This window comes from Salmo trutta, chromosome 17 (genome assembly GCF_901001165.1).
Source record: "Salmo trutta chromosome 17, fSalTru1.1, whole genome shotgun sequence".
Taxonomy (NCBI): Eukaryota; Metazoa; Chordata; class Actinopteri; order Salmoniformes; family Salmonidae; genus Salmo; species Salmo trutta.
In genome coordinates, this window is record NC_042973.1 from 27,055,769 (window position 1) to 27,079,683 (window position 23,915).

At 42.9% G+C, this 23,915-nt stretch overlaps 1 protein-coding gene across 3 annotated transcripts in view; it reads right to left on the reverse strand.

The window, feature by feature from the left end:
- hydin (HYDIN axonemal central pair apparatus protein) overlaps nucleotides 1-23,915 on the reverse strand; it is an 85,349-nt gene that overhangs the window by 31,773 nt on the left and 29,661 nt on the right. For all 3 annotated transcript variants that reach the window (XM_029696349.1, XM_029696348.1, XM_029696351.1), the window contains exons 8-23: nucleotides 23,403-23,604; nucleotides 22,988-23,171; nucleotides 21,364-21,463; nucleotides 20,653-20,771; nucleotides 19,669-19,892; nucleotides 15,131-15,198; nucleotides 13,239-13,471; nucleotides 11,901-12,001; nucleotides 11,486-11,621; nucleotides 11,097-11,261; nucleotides 10,805-10,957; nucleotides 5,365-5,603; nucleotides 4,985-5,246; nucleotides 3,562-3,705; nucleotides 1,797-1,940; nucleotides 1,315-1,628 (exon numbers count right to left, since the gene is read on the reverse strand). In XM_029696349.1, the coding sequence (XP_029552209.1) occupies nucleotides 1,315-1,628; nucleotides 1,797-1,940; nucleotides 3,562-3,705; nucleotides 4,985-5,246; nucleotides 5,365-5,603; nucleotides 10,805-10,957; nucleotides 11,097-11,261; nucleotides 11,486-11,621; nucleotides 11,901-12,001; nucleotides 13,239-13,471; nucleotides 15,131-15,198; nucleotides 19,669-19,892; nucleotides 20,653-20,771; nucleotides 21,364-21,463; nucleotides 22,988-23,171; nucleotides 23,403-23,604 (2,788 nt within the window). The remainder of the gene's footprint in view (nucleotides 1-1,314; nucleotides 1,629-1,796; nucleotides 1,941-3,561; nucleotides 3,706-4,984; nucleotides 5,247-5,364; nucleotides 5,604-10,804; nucleotides 10,958-11,096; nucleotides 11,262-11,485; nucleotides 11,622-11,900; nucleotides 12,002-13,238; nucleotides 13,472-15,130; nucleotides 15,199-19,668; nucleotides 19,893-20,652; nucleotides 20,772-21,363; nucleotides 21,464-22,987; nucleotides 23,172-23,402; nucleotides 23,605-23,915) is intronic.

The window sequence follows — 23,915 nt, forward strand, 5'->3', positions numbered from 1 at the left end:
AAGGGTCATCCACTTCTAAGGGGTGGGTCTGGAGAAATGAAAAGCAGGAGGCTGAGTGATAAATCTTCCCTGGCCCGCACTATAGCCCCACAGACAGCGCTATTGATTCCTCTGAGGCAGGACATGGCAGCAGCTGAAGAACAATTAAAAACTATAAAAACTCAACAATACACTGCCAGAGATTGGAGCTGTATTGACAGCTCAGATTTAACATCAAAGCCAGCATGGGCCTTTTGACTACTTTGAGTGCTTAGAGTGTAGTATTTTTTCTTTTCTAGTTCACTTATAATAATTTCCACAATCAAATTATTTTGCAGAAAATCTGTTATCTGTACACACTACAGAAACCCTGCTGTGATCACAAAAAGCAGGACATCACTGATATGGAGTCTATATATCTCGGTGCATAATGAACTGATATCTACTGAAGGCAACTGCATATTGTGGAGCTGCTTGAGGTTCATATTCCCTCAAAATAGATAGCTTGAAATAGTAGCCAAATAGTTGTAGTGTAACAGATTGGATCCCTTCTTGACTGGTGTGAGGAGATTAAGGGAGTGTGGTGCTGAGTAGTCACTTCCAAGGACAGGCTTTTGGACTGGTTTACATTGTGTTCTCAAGATGGATCCAACGAATGGCTGCCAAGGTAGAGATGTAGATGAAAATAGCAATATGTGTGCACCGTCAGTAGATCAAACTTTTTATTGAAGCGTCTCAGATAATTTTTTCCCTGTTGGTTTCCTTAGAGAATGGCTGGATTTGGCCTTACTAAAGGTGCAATCATCTTGCTTTTCCCATCTCAGACAACTTTAAATCCATAATCCCAGAGGTGGCCACTCCAGTACAGTACATTATGGTATGTGCTTACACATTTCAAACACACAGTTTACAGGAGTGGAACTTCGTATCAGCCTCTTAGGAGGAAGGAAAGTGGCTTGATGAGCAGTCTGATGCTCAGCATCTTTCAGTTGAGGGGGAAATTAACAGCTTGATTAAATGGAGTCTTAATAAGGAGTTCCTTTCCTCGGCTATGCCAGCTGCTACTGCACCATCTGTCCCCTCCTGGAACTACATGAAAACTGGAGCCCTCCTATGCCTCAATAGAATCTCAAATAAACAGTGGAACCACAATAAACAATGTCCCCAACCATTTATAACAATAAGCCATCCAATATAGGGAAGGTAATGAAGTTTTTAGGAGTACACATACAAAGGTCAGGGATATTCTCTGCTTAATTCCTGAGTTTTCTTTCCCAGGGATGGTGGCTAAACAAGTCTAACAGTGATGTTGTTGAGGTGGACTAGGCTCTCTACCTGATATTGTACTGTTGCTGGTCGACCAGGAAGGCCCAGTGGTAGGACACAGACAGAGGGCTGCAGTTGGTCATGGTGAGCTGGCGCTGAACCTCGGTGTGGTTCAGTACACAGCCAAAGTCCAGGGCCGCGCTTGAGAAGTGCAGGTTGGGGAAGTGGACCTCTCCCCTCAGGCCCACCGTGTCCTGCTGAGGATGGTCTGAGTAGCGCACCTCCAGCACCTCCTCAGCCACCCGCGTCATACTGTCCTGGCGGTATAAGGGGTCGAAGCGCACCCACTGCTCCGTCTGCACTCCTACAGCCAGTACCAAAGTCTACCAACACAGAGACATGGACATAATATGGTACCTGCCCCTCAATACTAGGCACAGATACCCACCTAAAATGTTTAAATAATCAACCGTGTCAGATTATGTTAAGTATGAACCAAGGCTATAATCCCTGTGATGTATTGTACAAGTATTGCCTGCAGAAGGATGTACCTTAGAAGTGACACATGTGTGATCACCATCGTTGTCAGACAGACCAAAGGGCTCAGCCAAAGTGAGCTGCAGAGAGAGGGCCAGAGACGACACATTCCTCAGGAGCAGCTTTTGGTAGAGAGGAAGCAGAGAGACACCTGGAGCCTGCAGTGGGGATACCAACAGTCACACGTTCAGAATTCTAACACACAAACACATTAGAAAAGGAAAGATAAGACTGATTGGGAAGATGAATTAAATAAGTTAAGAGTAACTACCGGTATTCAATACAGTAAACTCTAGAGACTGGGAGTCAACTGACTATAATGCCCATATAAAAGCTGCCCTGCAGTTAATAACTTCTTAAAGGTTAAGCAAAGCAGAAATAACTCAATCTATAATCTCTATCTATCACTTTCTTGTGTGGGCAACACAATGTACAGCAGGCCTTATACATCTGCAATTCATTCTCAGCCTCTCTCCCTCCTCCTCTCAACTCTACTGCATTTCTTATCCCTTTATTTCTTGCTGTCTCTCCTTACCCATTCCTTTTCCCCCCTCCCCCTCTCCCTCTCCATTCCTTCCCCTATCCCATTTCCCTCTCTCTAATTGCTTTATCCCGGAGAGCTCTGCTGCACAAGCAGCCTGTAAATCTAGAGGCAAGGCTGTCAACACATAGATGAATGGGACAGAGTCAGATAAAAGAATTCCACTGAAATAAATTATAATTTTTATTTCTGAAAGGCTGATCAGCAACAGAACCTGAAAGCAGCTTCCAGGAGATGTTAGGTATGTGCAAAAATATACACAGGTTCAGCATGAAAAGGGGCGTTAATACAAACATTGCGATAGAGTTTGTGCTAGTGATAATAAAAGTAAAATAGGGGGGACAGGAAATCATTTCATTATGATGATAGTGGTGACGCCTCATTCTTTCTCTCATTCAGAATTCAATCATTCTGATGATATGAGATGGAGAGTGCAAAGTGCTTTTTGCTATCCCCATAGAATCCTTGAAAATAGCTTAAAGCCAAGTTCATCTTCCAATAGGCATAATGTGTATTCAGGTTTAAGCATACTGCAATAAGTGGACTAATTTTGGATTTGAGCCGAACCCCTCTGGTCAACAACTTCCTCTCCTGTCCACTGGGTCCATATATTATTGGTTACACTAACATAATCTGGGCAAAGCTTTGTGCTCTGTCAGAACCATTGCCATCTTCACATCATAAATGAGGAACGAACTGGTACAGAAGCATACAGTATAATTTCCTTAGGAGATAATTACTATGATCCAGCTTCATGGAGCAATGGACTCCTGACACTGGAGCTGGAGAACATTGAATAAACACAATGTCTCAGCAGAACTCAGCCACTGATCTGCTGAACACTGAATGCCTTCAATTAACAAATGACTGATGTGAGGTCTAATGTTTCAAGCCAGTGTTTCCCCTAGGATTTTTTTCAGCAGCGGTGGCAGAGTTAGTAGGGGGGGATGGGTCTTCCTGCGGGGCGGCGGACCGGGTCACCCTGTGGCATACATCTATACATCTACATTATATATAAAACATTTTTTACAGTGGCTTAGTAGTGACGGTACGCCGCTGCTAAATGCATATAGGGGAAACACTGCAAGCATTATGAAATACACCATGACTGTAGAAACTTATGAGAAGAATTCCATGCACTAAGGCTTCAATGCACTTGCACCAATGCTTGCTTCTGCTATGTAAGGTGTGAGCAGAGAGGCAGCAAATGTGGGTGATGGGTGATTGGTGTCACACACCTTCTCCACATAGAAGCTGAGCTGCTGGGAGGAGATGTCCAGGATGGGTGAGACAAACCGACATGTGACGTCCACCGTCATGATGCGCTCCTTCCCACTCTGGTGACCTAGGATGGCGTGACACACCAGCCTCTCTCGGACCACCTGGGTTAGAAACACAGGTATTCAGTACACACGTCCCATTAGCTCAAGACAACTATAACAATATTTTAAGACAATAGGAAATTAACGATCAATGGAAATAGTTGTTTTTCAGTTCAACATCTGTTTAGAATCTGTGTAGGGGTTTCAGTCCTGGACTCATAGCTACATGTAGCAAGTTTTCATTGGTTCGAATTGTCTATACATTGAACCTGAAACAGGATACTTGGTATTTGACCATTGGCCCAATTTTACTGCAAGGAATTCTAATTGGTCAACCACAAGCTAGGGATGGGTTATAACTTACATCCTGTCTCTTTTTTCTGTGGAGAATCACTGAGGACAGGGAAGAAAGAACATCTGTCCCAGCATAACAACTTTGATTTGTTCTCTTTGAGTAAACCTATTTTTCTACCCCTGATTTGCTTTGGGGTCTGTGTTATTGAAGAATAACATCAACTGCTATCACAACCTTTATACCGGCAGATACAATTCTGCACTTAAGCTCAGCTTTTGACCTTGTTTAGGTATAAACGTGACATAGTTTCCTATAACTACTCAACAGAAATACAGCCCTGCCAAAGCTTTTCAAAGACATAGCCACGCTCTGCTTTGCTTGGGCTTTCCTGAATTACAACTCCACAATAGCCAATCAAAGATATAGGGGATCAGCAGAGGCTGCAGTGGCGTGGGCTTATCTCTGGTTCTTGCTTCTTTCCCTCTCCTTCTTTCAATCAATAGGCATCCCAGTAATACCCCAGAGAGGAAGTCAACACCCAGGCCTGTGCAGTGTTACTTTGGGAAGATTCTACACCTTTATCTCTGTAGAATTCAACCTTGAACACCCTGTGTCATGATCTAATATGCTAGCTAAGAGTGCACTGACTGTATTTCACATGTTTGTTCAAATGTTATCAAATGTTAATAACCAGCTGTGATTACTATCATCAAACACTGGTAATGCTCCACTAAATGGAACTGGTTAGGCTGACCAAACTGGAGTTCATCAAGGTATAATATGGTGAAACATAGTAGGTCTTGGGAAGAAAATTCAATAATTTATACAAAGTTCAACAACTTTAGGTGTTGAGGTAGACCATTGTCGTCAATGTCGACTCCAATGCATTTTTTCCCTAACACACAATGCACGATCCGCATAGATTTTCATTGAGAAGCATACCGTATGTGTATTTTGAGGGAGTGTGTATGTTTCTAGATCTCAACTGAATATCTAGGTTGTGTCTGACAGAGGAGTGTTACCACCATTGTCTCATGTTCCCACCTTGGGAGAGTCAGAGGAGCCCTCCAGCACCATGTCGGCAGTGTGTCCCGGGGCCAGCTCCATACGCATGGGGTGCAGGCTGAAGACTGGCCCATCTACAGGTGGGGGTACCAGGGAGCTGCGACCCTTTCCCTCCCTGGTGGTGTTGGCGGGTGGGGGAACTCTTCGGCGAAACTGGGGGTACCCCTCCGTTGTCCAGTACAGCTGGTGGGAGCGGCGACCTCGGTTGGTCACTCTAAAATGGTACTGACATGGACCAGAGCTGGGGATGAGAGGACAGAAGACAAGGTTTCAGGGGGAAAGAATAAAAAGGATTTGAATGACTGACTTGATTGAATATGTAAACGTATGCACTTTCAGTCAGTCGTAGCTATGCCTACCTGAAATGGGCTCCCAAGTCCAGACTGGGGGCAAAAGGGCGGTTGGTGACAATAGTAGTGCCCTTGCCAGTAGCAGAGAGAGGGATGGTGTGTGTTTCACTATTCTGGATGGACAGGTGCAGCTTGTCCTGGAAATGCAGGGTGTCATCCAGGTGAGCCACTAGCCTCAGCTCTAGCTTCCCCTGGGGTGGAACTTCTCCCTCACTTGGCTCCACCCGCCACAGGGACCTGCTGCGCACCTGGAAAAATACAGTGGACTTCTGTTACATAAGTTCTAACATTTGAGGTGGTAATAGAAAAATAATCACGTACCATACCGTATAAAGTATGCAGTGAGCCAAAACAGATGCACGATAGATTCACTGAGGGGCTTTGTAAGAGTATGTTTGTAATTTTGATTAAACATCCTCAGGTTAGCCAAACATCCATGAGGTTAGCCAAAGGCAACAACAGACATTGAACCCTTTTATGAATAGAGATCATACAGTGAGGGAAAAAGAGTATTTGATCCCCTGCTGATTTTGTACGTTTGCCCACTGACAAAGAAGTGATCAGTCTATAATTTTAATGGTAGGTTTATTTGAACAGTGAGAGACAGAATAACAACCAAAAAATCCAGAAAAACACGTAAACATTTTTATAAATTTATTTGCATTTTAATGAGAGAAATAAGTATTTGACCCCCTCTCAATCAGAAAGATTTCTGGCTCCCAGGTGTCTTTTATACAGGTAACGAGCTGAGATTAGGAGCACACTCTTAAAGGGATTGCTCCTAATCTCAGTTTGTTAACTGTATAAAAAACACCTGTCCACAGAAACAATCAATCAATCAGATTCCAAACTCTCCACTATGGCCATGACCAAAGACCTCTCCAAGGATGTCAGGGACAAGATTGTAGACCTACACAAGGCTGGAATGGGCTACAAGACCATCGCCAAGCAGCTTGGTGAGAAGGTGACAACAGTTGATGCGATTATTTGCAAATGGAAGAAACACAAAAGAACTGTCAATCTCCCTCGGCCTGGGGCTCCATGCAAGATCTCACCTCGTGGAGTTGCAATGATCATGAGAACGGTGAGGAATCAGCCCAGAACTACAAGGGAGGATCTTGTCAATGATCTCACGGCAGCTGGGACCATAGTCACCAAGAAAACAATTGGTAACACACTACGCCGTGAAGGACTGAAATCCTGCAGCGCCCGCAAGGTCCCCCTGCTCAAGAAAGCACATATACATGCCCGTCTGAAGTGAGGACAACTGGGTGAAAGTGTTGTGGTCAGATGAGACCAAAATGGAGCTCTTTGGCATCAACTCAACTCGCCGTGTTTGGAGGAGGAGGAATGCTGCCTATGACCCCAAGAACACCATCCCCACCGTCAAACATGGAGGTGGAAACATTATGCTTTGGGGGTGTTTTTCTGCTAAGGGGACAAGACAACTTCACCGCATCAAAGGGACGATGGACAGGGCCATGTACCGTCAAATCGTGGGTGAGAACCTCCTTCCCTCAGCCAGGGCATTGAAAATGGGTCGTGGATGGGTATTCCAGCATGACAATGACCCAAAACACACGGCCAAGGCAACAAAGGAGTGGCTCAAGAAGAAGCACATTAAGGTCCTGGAGTGGCCTAGCCAGTCTCCAGACCTTAATCCCATAGAAAATCTGTGGAGGGAGCTGAAGGTTCGAGTTGCCAAACGTCAACCTCGAAACCTTAATGACTTGGAGAAGATCTGCAAAGAGGAGTGGGACAAAATCCCTCCTGAGATGTGTGAAAACCTGGTGGCCAACTACAAGAAACGTCTGACCTCTGTGATTGCCAACAAGGGCTTTGCCACCAAGTACTGTCATGTTTTGCAGAGGGGTCAAATATTATTTCCCTCATTAAAATGCAAATCATTTGATAACATTTTTGACATGCGTTTTTCTGGATTTTTTGGTTGTTATTCTGTCTCTCACTGTTCAAATAAACCTACCATTAAAATTATAGACTGATCATTTCTTTGTCAGTGGGCAAACGTACAAAATCAGCAGGGGATCAAATACTTTTTTCCCTCACTGTATGTTCTATTAAACTCTATTATTGGCCCATTCTTACAGAGGGTCTGAGTGCTTTAGATTGAGAAATAAAACGAGGGCAGCACACAAGAAGCAATTTGACACCTTTAGCAGAACCTTATCTGGCTCTAGAGCCATGCAGTGTTTTACAATGAGAGGCCATGTAGTAATAGCAAGTCCGGGCTCCCTCCAGTCTCTTCCCAACTTATACTGTCTTATCTGTGGGCCTCTTGGGAGCCTGGTGGAGGCAGAGGAAGGCTGGAGTGGGGAAGCTCACTCGTCTATCAGTTTTACAGAGAATGTGAAGCTGCTAATTGAAACAATAACAGACAGGCTGAGGTTTAATCAGATCAACGGCCCAAAAGCTGTGTTGATATAGATACAAGGATCACCCCGCTATGCTTGTTTTTCACTAATAGTCTTCCTTCTAATTCAGTTTGAGAATTGGATCTTTATCTGAAAATGTGTTTCATCTAAAGAAAAAAAGCTGAGAAACCTACTTTCCCCATCCTATTCTGCTCCATTCCAGATTTCTGATCGATTTGAATGAATTTACATTCAATAAGGAACTAATCTAAAAAGAAGACACATTAATCTTCTCTACAACCACATCTTCAGCCTTGTTCACATCAGGAGATAAGCCCAAAGTGCACCAGCAGCTCTCTATATCTTAGCTATTAGCTGAAAGAGGACTAAAATCAATTCTCCATGCAGCAGCATCCTGATTGATACACATAATGCTTTAATTGGGATATTCCGACTGAATCCAGCTCTGGGATTCTGATAGATGATGCTTTATTTCACCACCACACTGGAGGCCTCATCCAACTGTCTGGATGCTTCCATGGACTAAGCAGAATCATCACAATTGACTGCCATCATGACGTTTGCTTTTGAAAAGCAACCAACCAAAGAACCTGAATGAGCTCAGTGTTTGCAGGGGGCTTATCTTATCTAACAAACTCGCTAGTCTACAAACTAGATAAGCAAGGGCAGTAATACTCACTTTTACAACATGCAACTTCCTTACACTGACATTGTGCAATGCATTGGATTTAATTGGAGTTTCAGTGTGTGTTCGAGTGTGGAGGAGACCTTATTGAACAGAGCATGGTCTGCTGGCGACAGAAGATCTTAATGTTACTAGCAGTCATGTAGAACCAACCGATCATTCAGACATAAACATATTCTGCCAGCCTGTAAGACAGAATGAGGGTACATTTTTAGGAAGATGTCTAGTCATAATGAATATATTCGAATAGACTCTCTACACTCTTTTGGAACCCACAAAAAATGGTTCCAAACAGGTTCTTCAGCTACCCCCATAGGAGAACCATTTTTGGTTCCAGGTAGAACCGTTTTGGGTTTCATGTTGAACCCTCTGTAGAAAGGATTGGACATGGAACACCTGCAACCAAAAATTGTATTCAAAGGGTTCTCCTATGGGGACAGCCGAAGAACCCTTTAAGGTTCTACATAGCACCTTTTTATCTAAGAGCGTACACTACATTGTATTTCATATTCACTTGCAGTTCAAAGTGGCATGTCAGCTCATTACAGATAGACCTGCAGAGAAAGGGGAGTAAACTGCCCTTGAGACAATGATCCACTACACCTCACATAGAAGACACACGCTAACCATCCATGTGAGCGTTGTGTGAATTCTGGAGTCATCTGATCTTTTTTCCACTAATTAGTCTTTTGACCAATCGCATCAGATGTTTTTCAGAGCTGATATGATTAGTGAAAGAAACATCAGAATTAGGCTGCCTGTGTAAACACAGCCTGAGCGTCATAGTTCACTTTCTCAGGCTTTATGTGGCAGAGAGCTAGTGAGAGATGAGCTGCCGGTCGATACAAAGGTGATCATGGAGGGGTGTCTTCGGTGAGAGGGGGAACTGAGTGAAGAACAACCCAGCTGAAATTTCAACAATCAGATCAGACTTGCATTAGAGAGGTTTAATAAAATTGATTGTTTTGAACCATGGCATGTCAAATGCTGCGTTTACACAGGCAGCCCAATTCTGATCTTTTTTTCACTAATTGGTATTTTGACCAAGCAGATCAGCTCTGAAAAAGATCTGATGTGAAAGATCTAATGTGATTGGGGAAAAGATCAGAATTGGGCTACCTATGGAAACCACTGCAAAACTCAGTAAATTGAACAGCATCATGAAAAGTCTAGAATATACTAATGACAAAGTACAAATAGAATGTATGCTTTGTTTTTAAATCTTTCACATTCTTTTGCGATCCAGTATTACTTCCCACTGGGCAAAGACTGGTTGAATCAATGTTGTTTCCATGTTATTTTAACAAATACATTCAATGTGATGACATTGAATGAACACGGAAAACAGATCGGTTTTTAAAAAGTTATCAATGTAAAGGAATTTCGTATTTCTTTTCACCCAACTTTTCATCTAAATCCAATGACATGGTGACATTTTTTGTTGATTTCACGTTGGATTCACACTAGTTGACAACTCAACCAAATGTAAATCAAAACTAGATGGTGAACTGACGTCTGTGCCCAGTAGGCTGGCTCTTTGCCATGCTATCGATCGACTCTAATATAATTCTGGAAGAATTACCAACGATTGATGCTTGAATTTGCTTTGTAAAAACTCCTGCCTTATTAACACACAGCTCTTTAGCCTTGGAGGAGAAAAGAGGGTTTGCGCATTTCCACAGCACTGCACTTTAAGGATTTAAGCGCAATCCAAGATACCGTGTGTCTGTGTGTGTGTGTGTGTGTGTGTGTGTGTGTGTGTGTGTGTGTGTGTGTGTGTGTGTGTGTGTGTGTGTGTGTGTGTGTGTGTGTGTGTGTGTGTGTGTGTGTGTGTGTAGACTGCAGTACTAGAAGGCCCCAGCATAGCAGGGTACCAATCAAAAAAAGAGGCATCAAACAGAAATAGAGACAGAGCAAACACTATACTCAGTGGATTCATTAGTAACACAATGTACAGTATGTGTAATAGAACAAACCCACATTACTGTGTAAAAAATCTTAGGGCGAGAGTAAACAAAGCCCCATCTATCGCAAAAAGTCTGCAGAATTAATTAATTGAAGACGATGAAATTATGATTGTTATGTTTCGAATTTGAAGACTATGAAGATTTAGGAGGACAGATGTAACACGGTAATAAAGGAAGGGCCATGGAGCAAATGTAAAAGTCTGATGAGTTGCTATTGGGATTAGATTGCACTGGCAGCCTGATATCCAGAAAGCTAACAAAGCATTGAACCAATTAACTCATTAATTACACACTGAATTAGGTTAGAAATGAATCAGAGGCAGCATGTAACAGAAAATGAGCAGAGGGAAACAGAGCCAACGGTTAAAGGGAGAGAGAATTTACCCTTGTTAAGTTTGACCCACCATTTGAGCCACAAACCGTGCTGGTATCGGGGACTGGTTTGAGAGCTGCAGTGTTCTGGAGACATCGGTCAGAACTGGTATGCTGCCAAAGGCCACCTCTGTGGTCATCACATGGACTACCGGACCCTCCCCAATGCAGGACAGGAGCAGGTTCTATGGAATTACAAGAAATTAGAGGGACCAGGGGTATAAATGCAAGGCTACACACACACACACACACACACACACACACACACACACACACACACACACACACACACACACACACACACTAGCACAGACATAATCTCACCAAAGGAGGCTCCTTCTTCCCAAATATAGCAATCTGTGCAGTTTGTTGAAGCCTGCCAACAGTCTTAGCCCGCAGAGCCAGGGGGATGTCCACAGCACTGTGGGGCTGAATGACCCCTCGTGGGTGGGCACTGGAGTAGAGCAGAGACGGGTACTCCTCATACTCCTGGAGAGAGGGACCACAGACACAGTGTTAGAGAAATGCCTGAAGCACTGAAACACCCAGAGAGTAAGTGGCCTGATAAACTTGTCTGTCAAAGACAATAGAATGGCCCCTTGGCAGTGATCAAGGGAAGCCAAGCGTAGAGCAAAGACAAATGGATGGTGGAGAGACCAGAAAGTCAGAGACACTGAAACACTATAAAAAAACAGTAACACTTCAAATCTAACCTGGAACAGAAGGCCATAGCATGCAGGCAGGTCACTGTCATTAGTAAGCTTCACTGACTGCTCGTAAGGGTAACTCAGGAAACATCTCTGGAACTGTAGTACTGGGGTATCCAGAAGAACATTTGGTATGACACACCTACGGACACAGACATTTACCCAAGCTTAATACACCACTCACCTTTTAGGTTACACACATATTGGCATGCACAGTAGAACAATTATCCCTATGTGCTTACAGCTCCACATTGATGTGTTGAGGTTATGAAGTAGTTTTCTATAAGGGGTCTCTGACATTGAAATGAATGAAAGGACTATTAATCATCTGCTCCGAATGAGGAGTTCCCCCCCCCTGATCATAAATCAGGACATTATTGTAGCTAAGAGGTGTGTTTGACCCTGGATCTAGAACTCTAACCTGGCATTGATGGGTAGGGCCAGCACATCCTCCCCAACCCCTTGTACGTCCACTACTAGAGCCAGGCTGTAGCGCTGCACACTGTTGGAGCACAGGGTCACCTACAGATGTAGGTACACAGCAGACATACTGGTTAAACAAACAAACATAACCATGACATAACCATGGTACCTCTACTGTGCTTGTTTGGCAAATCAGGGTTCTCCCAAAAGAATGTAAGAGAGGCGCTGCTCCACCTTGTAAAAAAAAAGAAGTACTTATGTGTTATCATATAAGACCACTTTTTGCTCTAGATGGCAGGAAATGGCAGTTACAGGTGTTCATAAACTTCCGCCCTATGGGCCTTCCCCCGGCCGTACTCAGCAGCACCACCTTCTTCAAAAATCTGGGGGAGAACCCTGAAAATATATTTACAGTTTACACTACTTTTTTAATTTGCAATCATTTGCAATCATGTTCCTTTAGTTTTTTCTTTACACTTCTTGACATAGCCTATATTACATACAGTAGAACCCTACTAAGCTACTTTCATCAGAGGAAGTAGAGTAGACCGCATGGTCAATCCATGAGTAACTTCCTATACTTTGAAAGGTTAGCCAGGGCCCATTTCCTGGTCTAGGTGATGAAGATTATCTCCCTCCAGCACATTTGACTTCCCCTGACCTCTTCTACATACATTATTCTGGTCTTGTAAGAGATCTCATTAGAGCCCCGGAGTGCCACAGTGCTGTCACTAGGCTGGAGAGCAGAGCAGCGTGCTGCAGACAGCCAAAGGGAGGGCAGCAGACAGGAGACACCCTATACAAAGCACCGAAGACAGCTGCACAGATTCCCTGATACGCCCACTGCAGGGCTGCTGACAGCTAAAAGTGATGGGAAAAGACCAAACAGTCTCCCATTGATAGGAAAAGACCAGCGTATGACACTCAGTAACAAAAGGCAGCCAGAGCAGGCTGATGTAATAATCAGAGCTCTGCAGAGCCACAAGGAGAAAGGCAGCTTCCCCAGGGATTTATCTGTAACAGATTTTTTTTATATTCAACTTCTCAACAGGATGATTATAATTACGGTCTGCCCCCCTCAGGGGCTATCATTGATTAAATCCGTTTCGATTAGGGGTAATTAATCGAATGATTAGTTTATTCTAAATCTCAAATGAAAAACCTACAGCATACACTTTAGCACTAATTGGAAAGCTAGCTGACTCAGCATGACCCAACAGCACCACAATTAATAACATAATTAAATGGTACTCTTCTACAGTGAGTACATAAGCACATTTTCATTGGAATAATGTTTGATTACTTTCTGGTAATGCTCCCTGCTCCTTTAACACACCTGGATGTCAACCAGTCCCTGAGGACGCACGGTTCCTGAGTTGGGTGTCAGGGTGAACTCAATGGGCCGGTCTGGTACAGTACTGGAGCTCCACTCTGTCCTACTCAGATCTGACACCTGGGAGACACTGGTGATGCTGGGAGGGCCACTGCCATCCCCTGGAACCCTCAGCCCAAAGTTGATAGGAACCAGAGAAGTATTGTTCAAACTGCAGGTCAGTGTGTGCGGGAAACCTGGAGGATAGGAGGGATAAGGAATGAAACACAGAGCAAGCAATGTCACAGTTCTAAGGGTTAGTGCAGAGATAATTCCAAACACTGTTATCTGATATACAGCTGCAATGCCACAGGGCAACTCATAATCAAGACTTTGATTTATCTGTAAGGTTTTAAAATGTATGGTTTGTGTGGGGAAAATGGGCACAAAAATAACCACTGAGATTAAAAAAGTGTCATAGCATACTTAAATATTATGTCTGCGAAGACCTTTGCTGTTATTGATCACAAGAAAAATGTGCATTCTACCGTGGCTGATAGTGTTAGTCTCATTCTACAGTAAGCCATTTGTAAGCCATGCACATGCATGATGCATTGCAGGCAGAGTATTAAGTGGACCATAAAAATGTAGGAGAGATAGGCCTGCAATTTTTGGAAGGGTCAAATAGTGAGTAAGGCCTATTTTAGGAGATCCAAAATGACAACTTTGCAGTGAGGAGTGGGAGTAAATGTGTGCAGTAAATGTTGCAAGAAGGTATAGTGTGCCAATACTGTTTGTATGGGACTATTACTGCAAAACAATACACATTGCCAATTATAAACTGGGTGGTTAGAGCCCTGAATGCTGATTGGCTGAAAGCCATAGTATATCAGACCATATACCACCATGGCAAAACATTTATTTTTACGTTGGTAACCAGTTTATAATAGCAATAACGCACCTCGAGGGTTTGTGATATATGGCCGATATACCACAGTTAAGGGCTATGTCCTAGCACTCCGCGTTGCGTCGTGTGTAAAAACAGCCCTTAGTAAAAACAGCCCTTATATGGCCAATATACCCCGTGGTATATTGGCCATATACCACACCCCCTTGGGCCTTATTGGTTAATTATACACTGAGTGTAGAAAAAATTAGGGACACCTGTTCTTTCCATGACATAGACTGACCAGGTGAATCCAGGTGAAAGCTTTGATCCTTTATTGATGTCACTTGTTAAATCCACTTCAATCAGTGTAGATGAAGGGGAGGAGACAGGCTAAAGAAGGATTTTTAAGCCTTGAGACAATTGAGACATGGATTGTGCATGTGTGCCATTCAGAAGGTGAATGGGCAAGACAAAAGATTTAAGTACCTTTGAACAGGGCATGGTAGTAGGTGCCAGGCACACCGGTTTGAGTGTGTCAAGAACTGCTACGCTGCTGGGTTTTTCACGCTCAAAGGTTTCCTGTGTGTATCAAGAATGGTCCACCATCCAAAGGGCATCCAGCTAACTTGACACAACTATGGGAAGCATTGGCGTCAACATGGGCCAGTATACCTGTAGAACGCTTTTGACACCTTTTAGAGAGTCCCTAACTGATTAATTGAAGCTGTTCTGAGGGCAAAAGGAGGTGCAACTCAATATTAGGAAGGTGTTCCTAATGTTTTGTACACTCAGTGTATATTGTGGGCTACATCTATTTCGTAGACTTGCAGTAATGGTTGTTTATTTGCATTTGTCATTCATTGCTATGCTTGTGCTTTATACTGTAAATACAAAGCAGAAGGTATTATCAGTGTGTCTCAAATGCACTGTTTGATAAATCTGCCCCCAAGCCTAACACAAGCATCTAGCGTGAGTAACAGGCATCATCAATGAGGATTAATGAAAAACAAACCATAGTTTAACTCACCGAAGGACACATCCCCAAAGTTGAGCTCTGAAACGCTGAAGTGAAAAGTGGGGCCTATTACGCAACCCCTACAAGAGATAAAAAAGCCAGGAAATACAGAATACATTTGTGTTGACCAGCAAGCATGAAGGTCACTGGGCAATGCATAATAATTACACTGGGTTGGGCAAGTATAGAGCAACTGAAGAAAAAAACAAGATCAGTCAATTTCTTGGATGACAGTGTGGAAGGGTAATTCTGTAATTTAAACACAACCTTAAGGGAGTCATTTACTCAAACCTAGAGTATACAAATGTGCTAATCAAACGTGTAAGTCAGGGAGAGCAAGTATTCAAGCATTCAGGAGACAAAGCATTCGTTGGATTAATGTAGGTCATATTTTTCAGAAAAGTAGTTTCAAAAAAGTATTGCTGGGTCATTCTCACGAAACTGTCATTTTTCATGAAATTTCCTCTTGGACCACTGAGATTAGGATCTGTAGTTATTTATTTAATAATTATTATTATTATGTTTTTTGATCAGATATTATGTATTTTACCATTTTACCTTAACACATAACCTTTTTAGAATATTTTTTTGTCATAATCACTTATGTATGCATTTTATTTATGCTCACATATTTGGATAAAGAACAAAAACACACTATGCGATTAAGCCAAAATTGCTAAATTAAAGTTACATCTTTCTTAATATTTCCTAAATATTGGTGCATTACGGTAATGATAAGCAGGTTTCGGAGATGAGACTACATGTTTTGATAATGAGTGTTGCATAGTTTAGCAAAATTTTACTGATCTTTTTCAGAGATTCAGTAAGCCAACAAATCATCAAAGTGTGCCATTTGTTAATCCCAAATGACTTGCATAATACTAAAATCCCTGATCTTAATGCAATTTACTAAAATACCCCTTATTTCAGTATAAGTAATGTAAGTACATGCACATACAGTATTTTCAAAAGTCAAAAGTAGACTAAAACGTAACAAAGTGACAAAAAAAAATATCCAAGGTCTTTACAGGTAATATTGGTGTATTAGTACGTGGATATTTATGGTTGTAAGGAATTTTATATATATTTCTGTATTGAATGGGTTCCTATGGGCAAAAAGCATAACACAATATGCCTATAAAGTACCTACTGTAAATACGTGAGATATGGACCAACATTTTTCTTGGGATATCAAACAACAACAAACAAAATCACACAAAAATAATCAATGGAAATCCAATTTATCAACCCATGGAGGTCTGGATTTGGAGTCACACTCAAAATTAAAGTTGAAAACCACACTACAGGCTGATCCAACTTTGATGTAATGTCCTTAAAACAAGTCAAAATGAGGCTCAGTAGTGTGTGTGGCCTCCACGTGCCTGTATGACCTCCCTACAACGCCTGGGCATGCTCCTGATGAGGTGGTGGATGGTCTCCTGAGGGATCTCCTCCCAGACCTGGACTAAAGCATCCGCCAACTCCTGGACAGTCTGTGGTGCAACGTGGCGTTGGTGGATGGAGCGAGACATGATGTCCCAGATGTGCTCAATTGGATTCAGGTCTGGGGAACGGGCGGGCCAGTCCATAGCATCAATGCCTTCCTCTTGCAGGAACTGCTGACACACTCCAGCCACATGAGGTCTAGCATTGTCTTGCATTAGGAGGAACCCAGGGCCAACCGCACCAGCATATGGTCTCACAAGGGGTCTGAGGATCTCATCTCGGTACCTAATGGCAGTCAGGCTACCTCTGGCGTGCACATGGAGGGCTGTGCGGCCCCCCAAAGAAATGCCACCCCACACCATGACTGACCCACCGCCAAACCGGTCATGCTGGAGGATGTTGCAGGCAGCAGAACGTTCTCCACGGCGTCTCCAGACTCTGTCACGTCTGTCACATGTGCTCAGTGTGAACCTGCTTTCATCTGTGAAGAGCACAGGGCGCCAGTGGCGACTTTGCCAATCTTGGTGTTCTCTGGCAAATGCCAAACGTCCTGCACGGTGTTGGGCTGTAAGCACAACCCCCATCTGTGGACGTCGGGCCCTCATACCACCCTCATGGAGTCTGTTTCTGACCGTTTGAGCAGACACATGCACATTTGTGGCCTGCTGGAGGTCATTTTGCAGGGCTCTGGCAGTGCTCCTCCTGCTCCTCCTTGCACAAAGGCGGAGGTAGCGGTCCTGCTGCTGGGTTGTTGCCCTCCTACGGCCTCCTCCACGTCTCCTGATGTACTGTCTCCTGGTAGCGCCTCCATGCTCTGGACACTACGCTGACAGACACAGCAAACCTTCTTGCCACAGCTCGCATTGATGCCATCCTGGATGAGCTGCACTACCTGAGCCACTTGTGTGGGTTGTAGACTCCGTCTCATGCTACCACTAGAGTGAAAGCACCGCCAGCATTCAAAAGTGACCAAAACATCAGCCAGGAAGCATAGAACTGAGAAGTGGTCTGTCGTCACCACCTGCAGAACCACTCCTTTATTGGGGGTGTCTTGCTAATTGCCTATAATTTCCACCTGTTGTCTATTCCATTTGCACAACAGCATGTGAAATGTATTGTCAATCAGTGTTGCTTCCTAAGTGGACAGTTTGATTTCACAGAAGTGTGATTGACTTGGAGTTACATTGTGTTGTTTAAGTGTTCCCTTTATTTTTTTGAGCAGTGTATTTAAGTGCCTTTGAACGGGGTATGGTAGTAGGTGCCAGGCGCACTGGTTTGCGTGTGCAAAAACTGCAACGCTGCTGGGTTTTTCACACTTGTTGCTGCTGGGTTTTTCACACTCAACAGTTTCCTGTGTGTATCAAGAATGGTCCACCACCCAAAGGACATCTAACCATCTTGACACAACTGTGGGAAGCATTGGAGTCAACATGGGCAAGCATCCCTTTAGAACACTTTTGTAGAGTCCATGCCCCAACAAATTGAGGCTGTTCTGAGGGTAAAAGGGAGTGCAACTCAATATTAGGTAGGTGTTCCTAATGTTTGTACACTCAGTGTACTTAAGTGTGAAAACAGGTACACATGTCACAATGGGGCATATCCTTCTTTAAGTAGTGGGGTTACTCTTTGCTGAAACACAAATTGCAGATTGTGGCTTAAAGTAAGTTAAATGGGGTTTATACATCCCATATTTCTTGACAAACCCTACTTAGTCAAATAACTGTTGTTTTATAAAAAATCTATACAATAGGTATGTGGTCCTAGTAAATAAATAAAGTTACCAGCACAGCACACCCATTGACTATACATTACAATTAGCATATAATCAATACAGAAATGAAGGTTCTCATTACTGAAACGGACCTAAAAATTACGCGGTAATGAGACATTTGTGTTTCGGCAATGAGAGGACCTTAGCTTAATCTGCAAGTAATAGGAGACAGCTGTAATGAGTGAGCAGGCAATTGACCACATCACTAAGCCCATTCATACTCTCCATGTTGGTAAGGTAATGGCTCTCTGACTTTTTCCCAATTTGAGCTTTTTAGCCATTTTGGTCATGAGAAGGCACAGTGGGGTAAAGGGGGTGTTTGAGAATAAGAACATAATTTTGAGGGCATTTAAGCAAATAAATTAACTGAACTTGTGCTCATCTAAGGACTACTCCTTTAGATCTAGTCCTATTTTTATGATATATGGTTAAACTACAGTAACATATACCATGGCATTGGTATTCTAGAGTGTAAATTATTTCCCTATAACACATGGTATATTTTGTCAGTAGAATGCAATGGCTATAGTTCATTCTTACACGTTCTGTGTTTGAGCTGCTTTTGAAAGAAAAAGTCGAATTGAAAACGTTATTGGCATTGTTGAATTCGATTTTCATCGTGGCAAGCTAGGACAGATGGTTTGGTAAGCCAGGTTTGTTTGTTTGGTTACCTTGGAAACTACTGCAGCTATCTAGTAAACTTGCTAGCTACTTCAGTGAATGCTGAACACATTTCTACCGGCAAATGGAAAATGTGTTCAATTATAGCCATTGTAAAAAAGGGATAATCAACTCGGGGCTCTATGGAAAATAATGCTACTCCGTGGAAGGTCAGTTCTACTCCACTAGCGTGTCGTGGAACACACCTTCCACGTCATTAATTATGTTCCATAGAATGCATAACCCCTCATTTATTATCCGTTACATATTTTTAGTTTTATTCAAATAAGTTATGTAAAATTGTATAAAATGATCTGAGAATTTCATCCGGACAAATTTCGGTAATGAGAATTTGGGGTGAAGGTTTTCTAAATTCTGGTGAAAATGTAAAATGTAATTTCAAATTAGACAATTTGCCAAACACTAGACATCTTTGTCTTTAGAATGATAGTTGATTTTTGCAGATGCTTCATGGTTTTGTAACTCAATTTGCTACAGACATGTTTAAAGCTGGTTTCATGAGCATCACCCAGCTGATATATGAGTCTGGACATGCTCGCCAATGCTTTATCTACTACAGTGGTGATGTACTGTACAGACCCTAACAAGACAATGATGAGGAGGTTGAGAACTGTGCTGGGATGGATGAGAGGGGTGATAGGGCGAGTGTTACCTAAACGTGAGGCTGATAGGCTGTGGGTTTCCCCCCACAGTGAAGATGAACTCCTCAGAGAAGACCCCCAGGGTGCTGGAGGAGAAGCAGACCTCCATGGCTTGGCAGGCCCCAGGGGGAACCATCCCCTCAGTAGGGCTGAAGGAGAAACACTGGCCAAACCCTGAGCTGGGAGGCACCAGCTTGAAGGTGGCCTCGATGAGCCCATTATTAGACAGAAGCACCTGAGAAGAGAATGCATGGATGGATAGTGGAGTCAAATCAGGTTTAAACAGGGAGAGGGGACATTTGTAGGGAAAACCAAACTATGTAAATATAGAATTTGATTAACCAAGCACTGTTTTCTGTGTGTTCATATTCTCACTTTTTTATTTAGCCTAATCAGAATTCATGTGTATTGTGACTGCAGTGTATATTCCATGGTCTTATCTATACTTGTTTGCTGGCTTTGGAAAGCTAGTAATACGGTAACAATGCATGATCCAACAGTCTTGTTCTGTGGGAACAAGTTTCACAGGGTTTTACAGCAAGGCTGCCATGAATGCCCTAAAAACAAAAGGGGCTGACTGGGTAGGCATACCTTAAATAATTAATCTAACAGTGAATTCAAAGAGAGCATGCCATGTGCTGTTCTATTATAAGACTAACAGTTGTAACAATTATACTTAAATTACTCAAAAGTATGGGTATCTGCAGACTACCAGCAGCAATAATGTGATTTATTTTGATGTGAGACACATCTTATTACAGGGGATAATCACAGTGCTGTTATTTCTAGTACATCTCTATTTCCTGTCTAACTCTTCTGCACCTCCAACAGCTGGGACCTTGCACATTATGAGTCTCATTTGTTGGGAGGGCTGATAATCTGGAACAAAGGTGTAAAACAAAACTCTGTAACTCTCATTTAGTGTAAGTGTAGAAAGATTTGTGTCTTAGCTTTGTTTAATATTGTTAGTACATCTCCTAACTAAGGTTAAGTACCTCATAGCTGTGTTTGGAGCCAATAAAGATGGTACCCATGTCAAGGAGGTCAAAGTTGAATTGTAATTTGGGGCCTAACCCCTCCCCCTTTATCCGTAGTGGTAGGCGAGACTCACGGCCTAATGTGGATAACGAAGAGCACGAAGGTAGAGAATACAAAGACGGAATTAAATAAACAAACTGAATATATGTAAACAAATGAGCATGAATCAAGCACATCTGCAGAACACAGGTGTGTAATGAAAACATCTAGACATACTGTACATTGCCCTTTAGGCAAAAATCAACTCTCTATGACTTGTGTTATTGAGGTCACCACCTGCCCATGAAACTCTGTCAGTCATGGAAATTAATGGAAATCTGACCTCCGGCACCGGAAATATAGATGGATACCAAATGCAAATCAACCAACAACTGCTTTGTCAGTATGAGAGGATAGAAATATAATTGTGAACTAACACGTTTTTTGCCTTATGGCTTGTAGGCTATATGATTCGACTATAATACCAGAAAACACCTTTTACAAAATGCATAAATAGAATACATTTTCAGGCCTTGTCACTTTTGATCAAATCCAAGGTGGGGCTTTCTCATAAATGCACCATTTTATTTCTGTTCATCATACTTCTGTTTGTAACATCAAACACAACTTAGTTAATACTGTAGTAAATCCATGAGCCCTCTCTCTGATCTAATGGCATCAAACTTCACCTGTGATGTCGCAATAGACCGTCTGTTGATAAATCTTTGCCTCCTGTGGTTTGAAAATGATGTTGACCTCTGAGGTGGTGTTTGGCCAAATGTCCCCCTCCTGCAAGTAACACAAAGGCAACAGAGGCAACTTTAAACAATGTGCATCTTACAGTAGCAACATGATTACTGAAATCCTGCTGGAGGAGAAAGTGGTACAGTCCATCATGTGTCAAATGTGTCAAGACAGTGTAGAGTAGCTAAATTATATACTTTTGATATATAATTTTAAATTATATATTATAATACTTCCCCTTATACACTTGTGATTCTGCAAGAGCAAAGACAACTCAACACTGATGAAAGATATGTATAAAGCTTCTGTCCAAATGATAGTGTCTGTCAAATAGATAGTCATCAAGTGGAAAATAAAAGCAGCTGAGTGCTCATGAATGTAGCACTTATTAGTTAGAAAGACACTAATGCAATCATAACCAGCAGAGCTCTGGAGAGCAGAAGGACAAGTTTGCCTTGGGGTAACGGTGGGGTTCGGGCCTCACTCTGTGCTGATGGAGCACCCCTCTTCAAGGTGCTTTACAGAATATTTGGGTGCAGAGTTTGTCCCTGGAAAGCTTGGCTTTTTTGGATGCCTTGCTTTTGGGGGGGGGTTGAGTTTGTTTTCCCCTCTGTTTTCCATCTCTCTGACAGTGAGGCATCAAGGTCAAATGATTGTGAGAGTTCCCTTAGGACCTAGTGTGCTTAACAGATGCCTAGGGCGAGTTGGGTTTCGTCAGGATGGATGAGAGAATGAGTGGCTGTCTCCCCAGGGGCGTCTCAGCCCATTGGTCAGACTCAGAGACAGCAGGTGAAATCAGGTTAGAGGCTAATCAGATCCACGTGGCCATGCCTCTGACTCATCAGGCAGTCTCCCAGAGTTTGGGAACACTGATACTTCTCACACACACAAGAACACATGGCCCCTCATAAGTGCATTGCCACAAACACAAATAGGGTTGAAGAATATGAAATGAAATATAGGAATATTCATGGGACTTCTATAGCTGCTGTGGCGCAGTGACTCACTGCTAAGTGGCAGAATTATAAGCAGAGCATTTTAAATGTGCTTTAAAGGCTGCGGTTTGTCTTCCACCACAGCTGAGTAATCCACAGAGCCAGATCTGTCACTGTCACCTGAGGCTGGAGGTGTGAGCCAGGCAATGGAAAAACAAAGCCCTATGCTGCAGACACCACACTGGGTTATAGTGGTAGGTACAGAATACTAGTACAGGGTGTGGTGTAATAAAGTGCATCCATTAATTTAGTGTATAAAGTTTCCTTAGGCATTGCAATGCAAACCAACAATTATTGAGGATTTTGGCATGCAAGAAGGCATGGCTACTGCTGTATAAGAAAATATGATGATATTTGAGAAATGCACTGCACTTCGTGACTCAACACATACTGTAGGTTTACTAGAGGAGGATCACCAGGAGTGATTATATCATGTAATTCATCTTTTGTTTGACTGTGTGCGTGCACAAAGTCCTGTATGACAGGAAAATTGTACTTTACAGTATATTACTAAACATTTGCTATCAGTACACAGTAAATGCCCCTCCCTCTACCCCCTCTCTACATCACACACCAGAGGTTCCACTGTGATGTAGTTGTCTGAGAAGTACAGCCGTTCCTCCTTCAGCTGCCTGCGTCGGTCCTGGAAGGTGCGTGAGAGCAGGGAGAGACGGTCACGTAGAGTGGGGTCTGCGTCACACTCTGTCAGGAACTGATCCATGTCATCCTCCTCCTCCCGCTGCAGTTCGGAACAGAACCTAGAGCAGAGCAGAGATACACAGAGAGAGAGAGTGGGGGATGAGGACAGAGGAGCATCTGAACAGGCTACATAAAACAGCATTGATCTGGACTGATCCTCAAGCTTTTCTGATGATCCATTAGCTAAGGGTCACTTCAGATGTTTGTTTACAGGAAATCAATGTCTGTTGATGTGTTGATCATGTTAATATTATGTACATCATGGAGATGAGTATGAACAGACATCCCACCTTAGCTTCTGCTGCTCTTCCTCCTCTTTAGTGGCCAAGCTCTTCCACTGATAGTGAACTAGAGTATCACTCCTGTTCACTATGGAGACTGAGCGTTGGTTGGCCATGGAGATGTAGGTTTTCTCCACTATGACAGAGTTCCTGTCCAGCCTCACATTCACGTCTGCAGACGCTCCATACAGACTGATGCCAACATCCTCCCCTTAGGAGAAACAACAAAGCCCAGACACAAACAGCAACTGAATTATTCAAGAGCACTGTAGCTGTCCAATATATTTATAGAAAGTCAAAAGTACATGTGGGTAGTTCTAAAATACAGGCTTTTCTATACAGCCTATTATTTTTCAGGACTTTATGGCAAAGCCCCAAATGTGATGCTATAGGCTAGTCAGCGTGCTATTATTGGTCGGTGCTTCATAATTGGTCATGGAGATGGCGCTGTTGGATTAGCATGACATGTAGACTATACTGTCTGAGCCATCCACAACAATAACACAGTCTCTCTGGGACCCA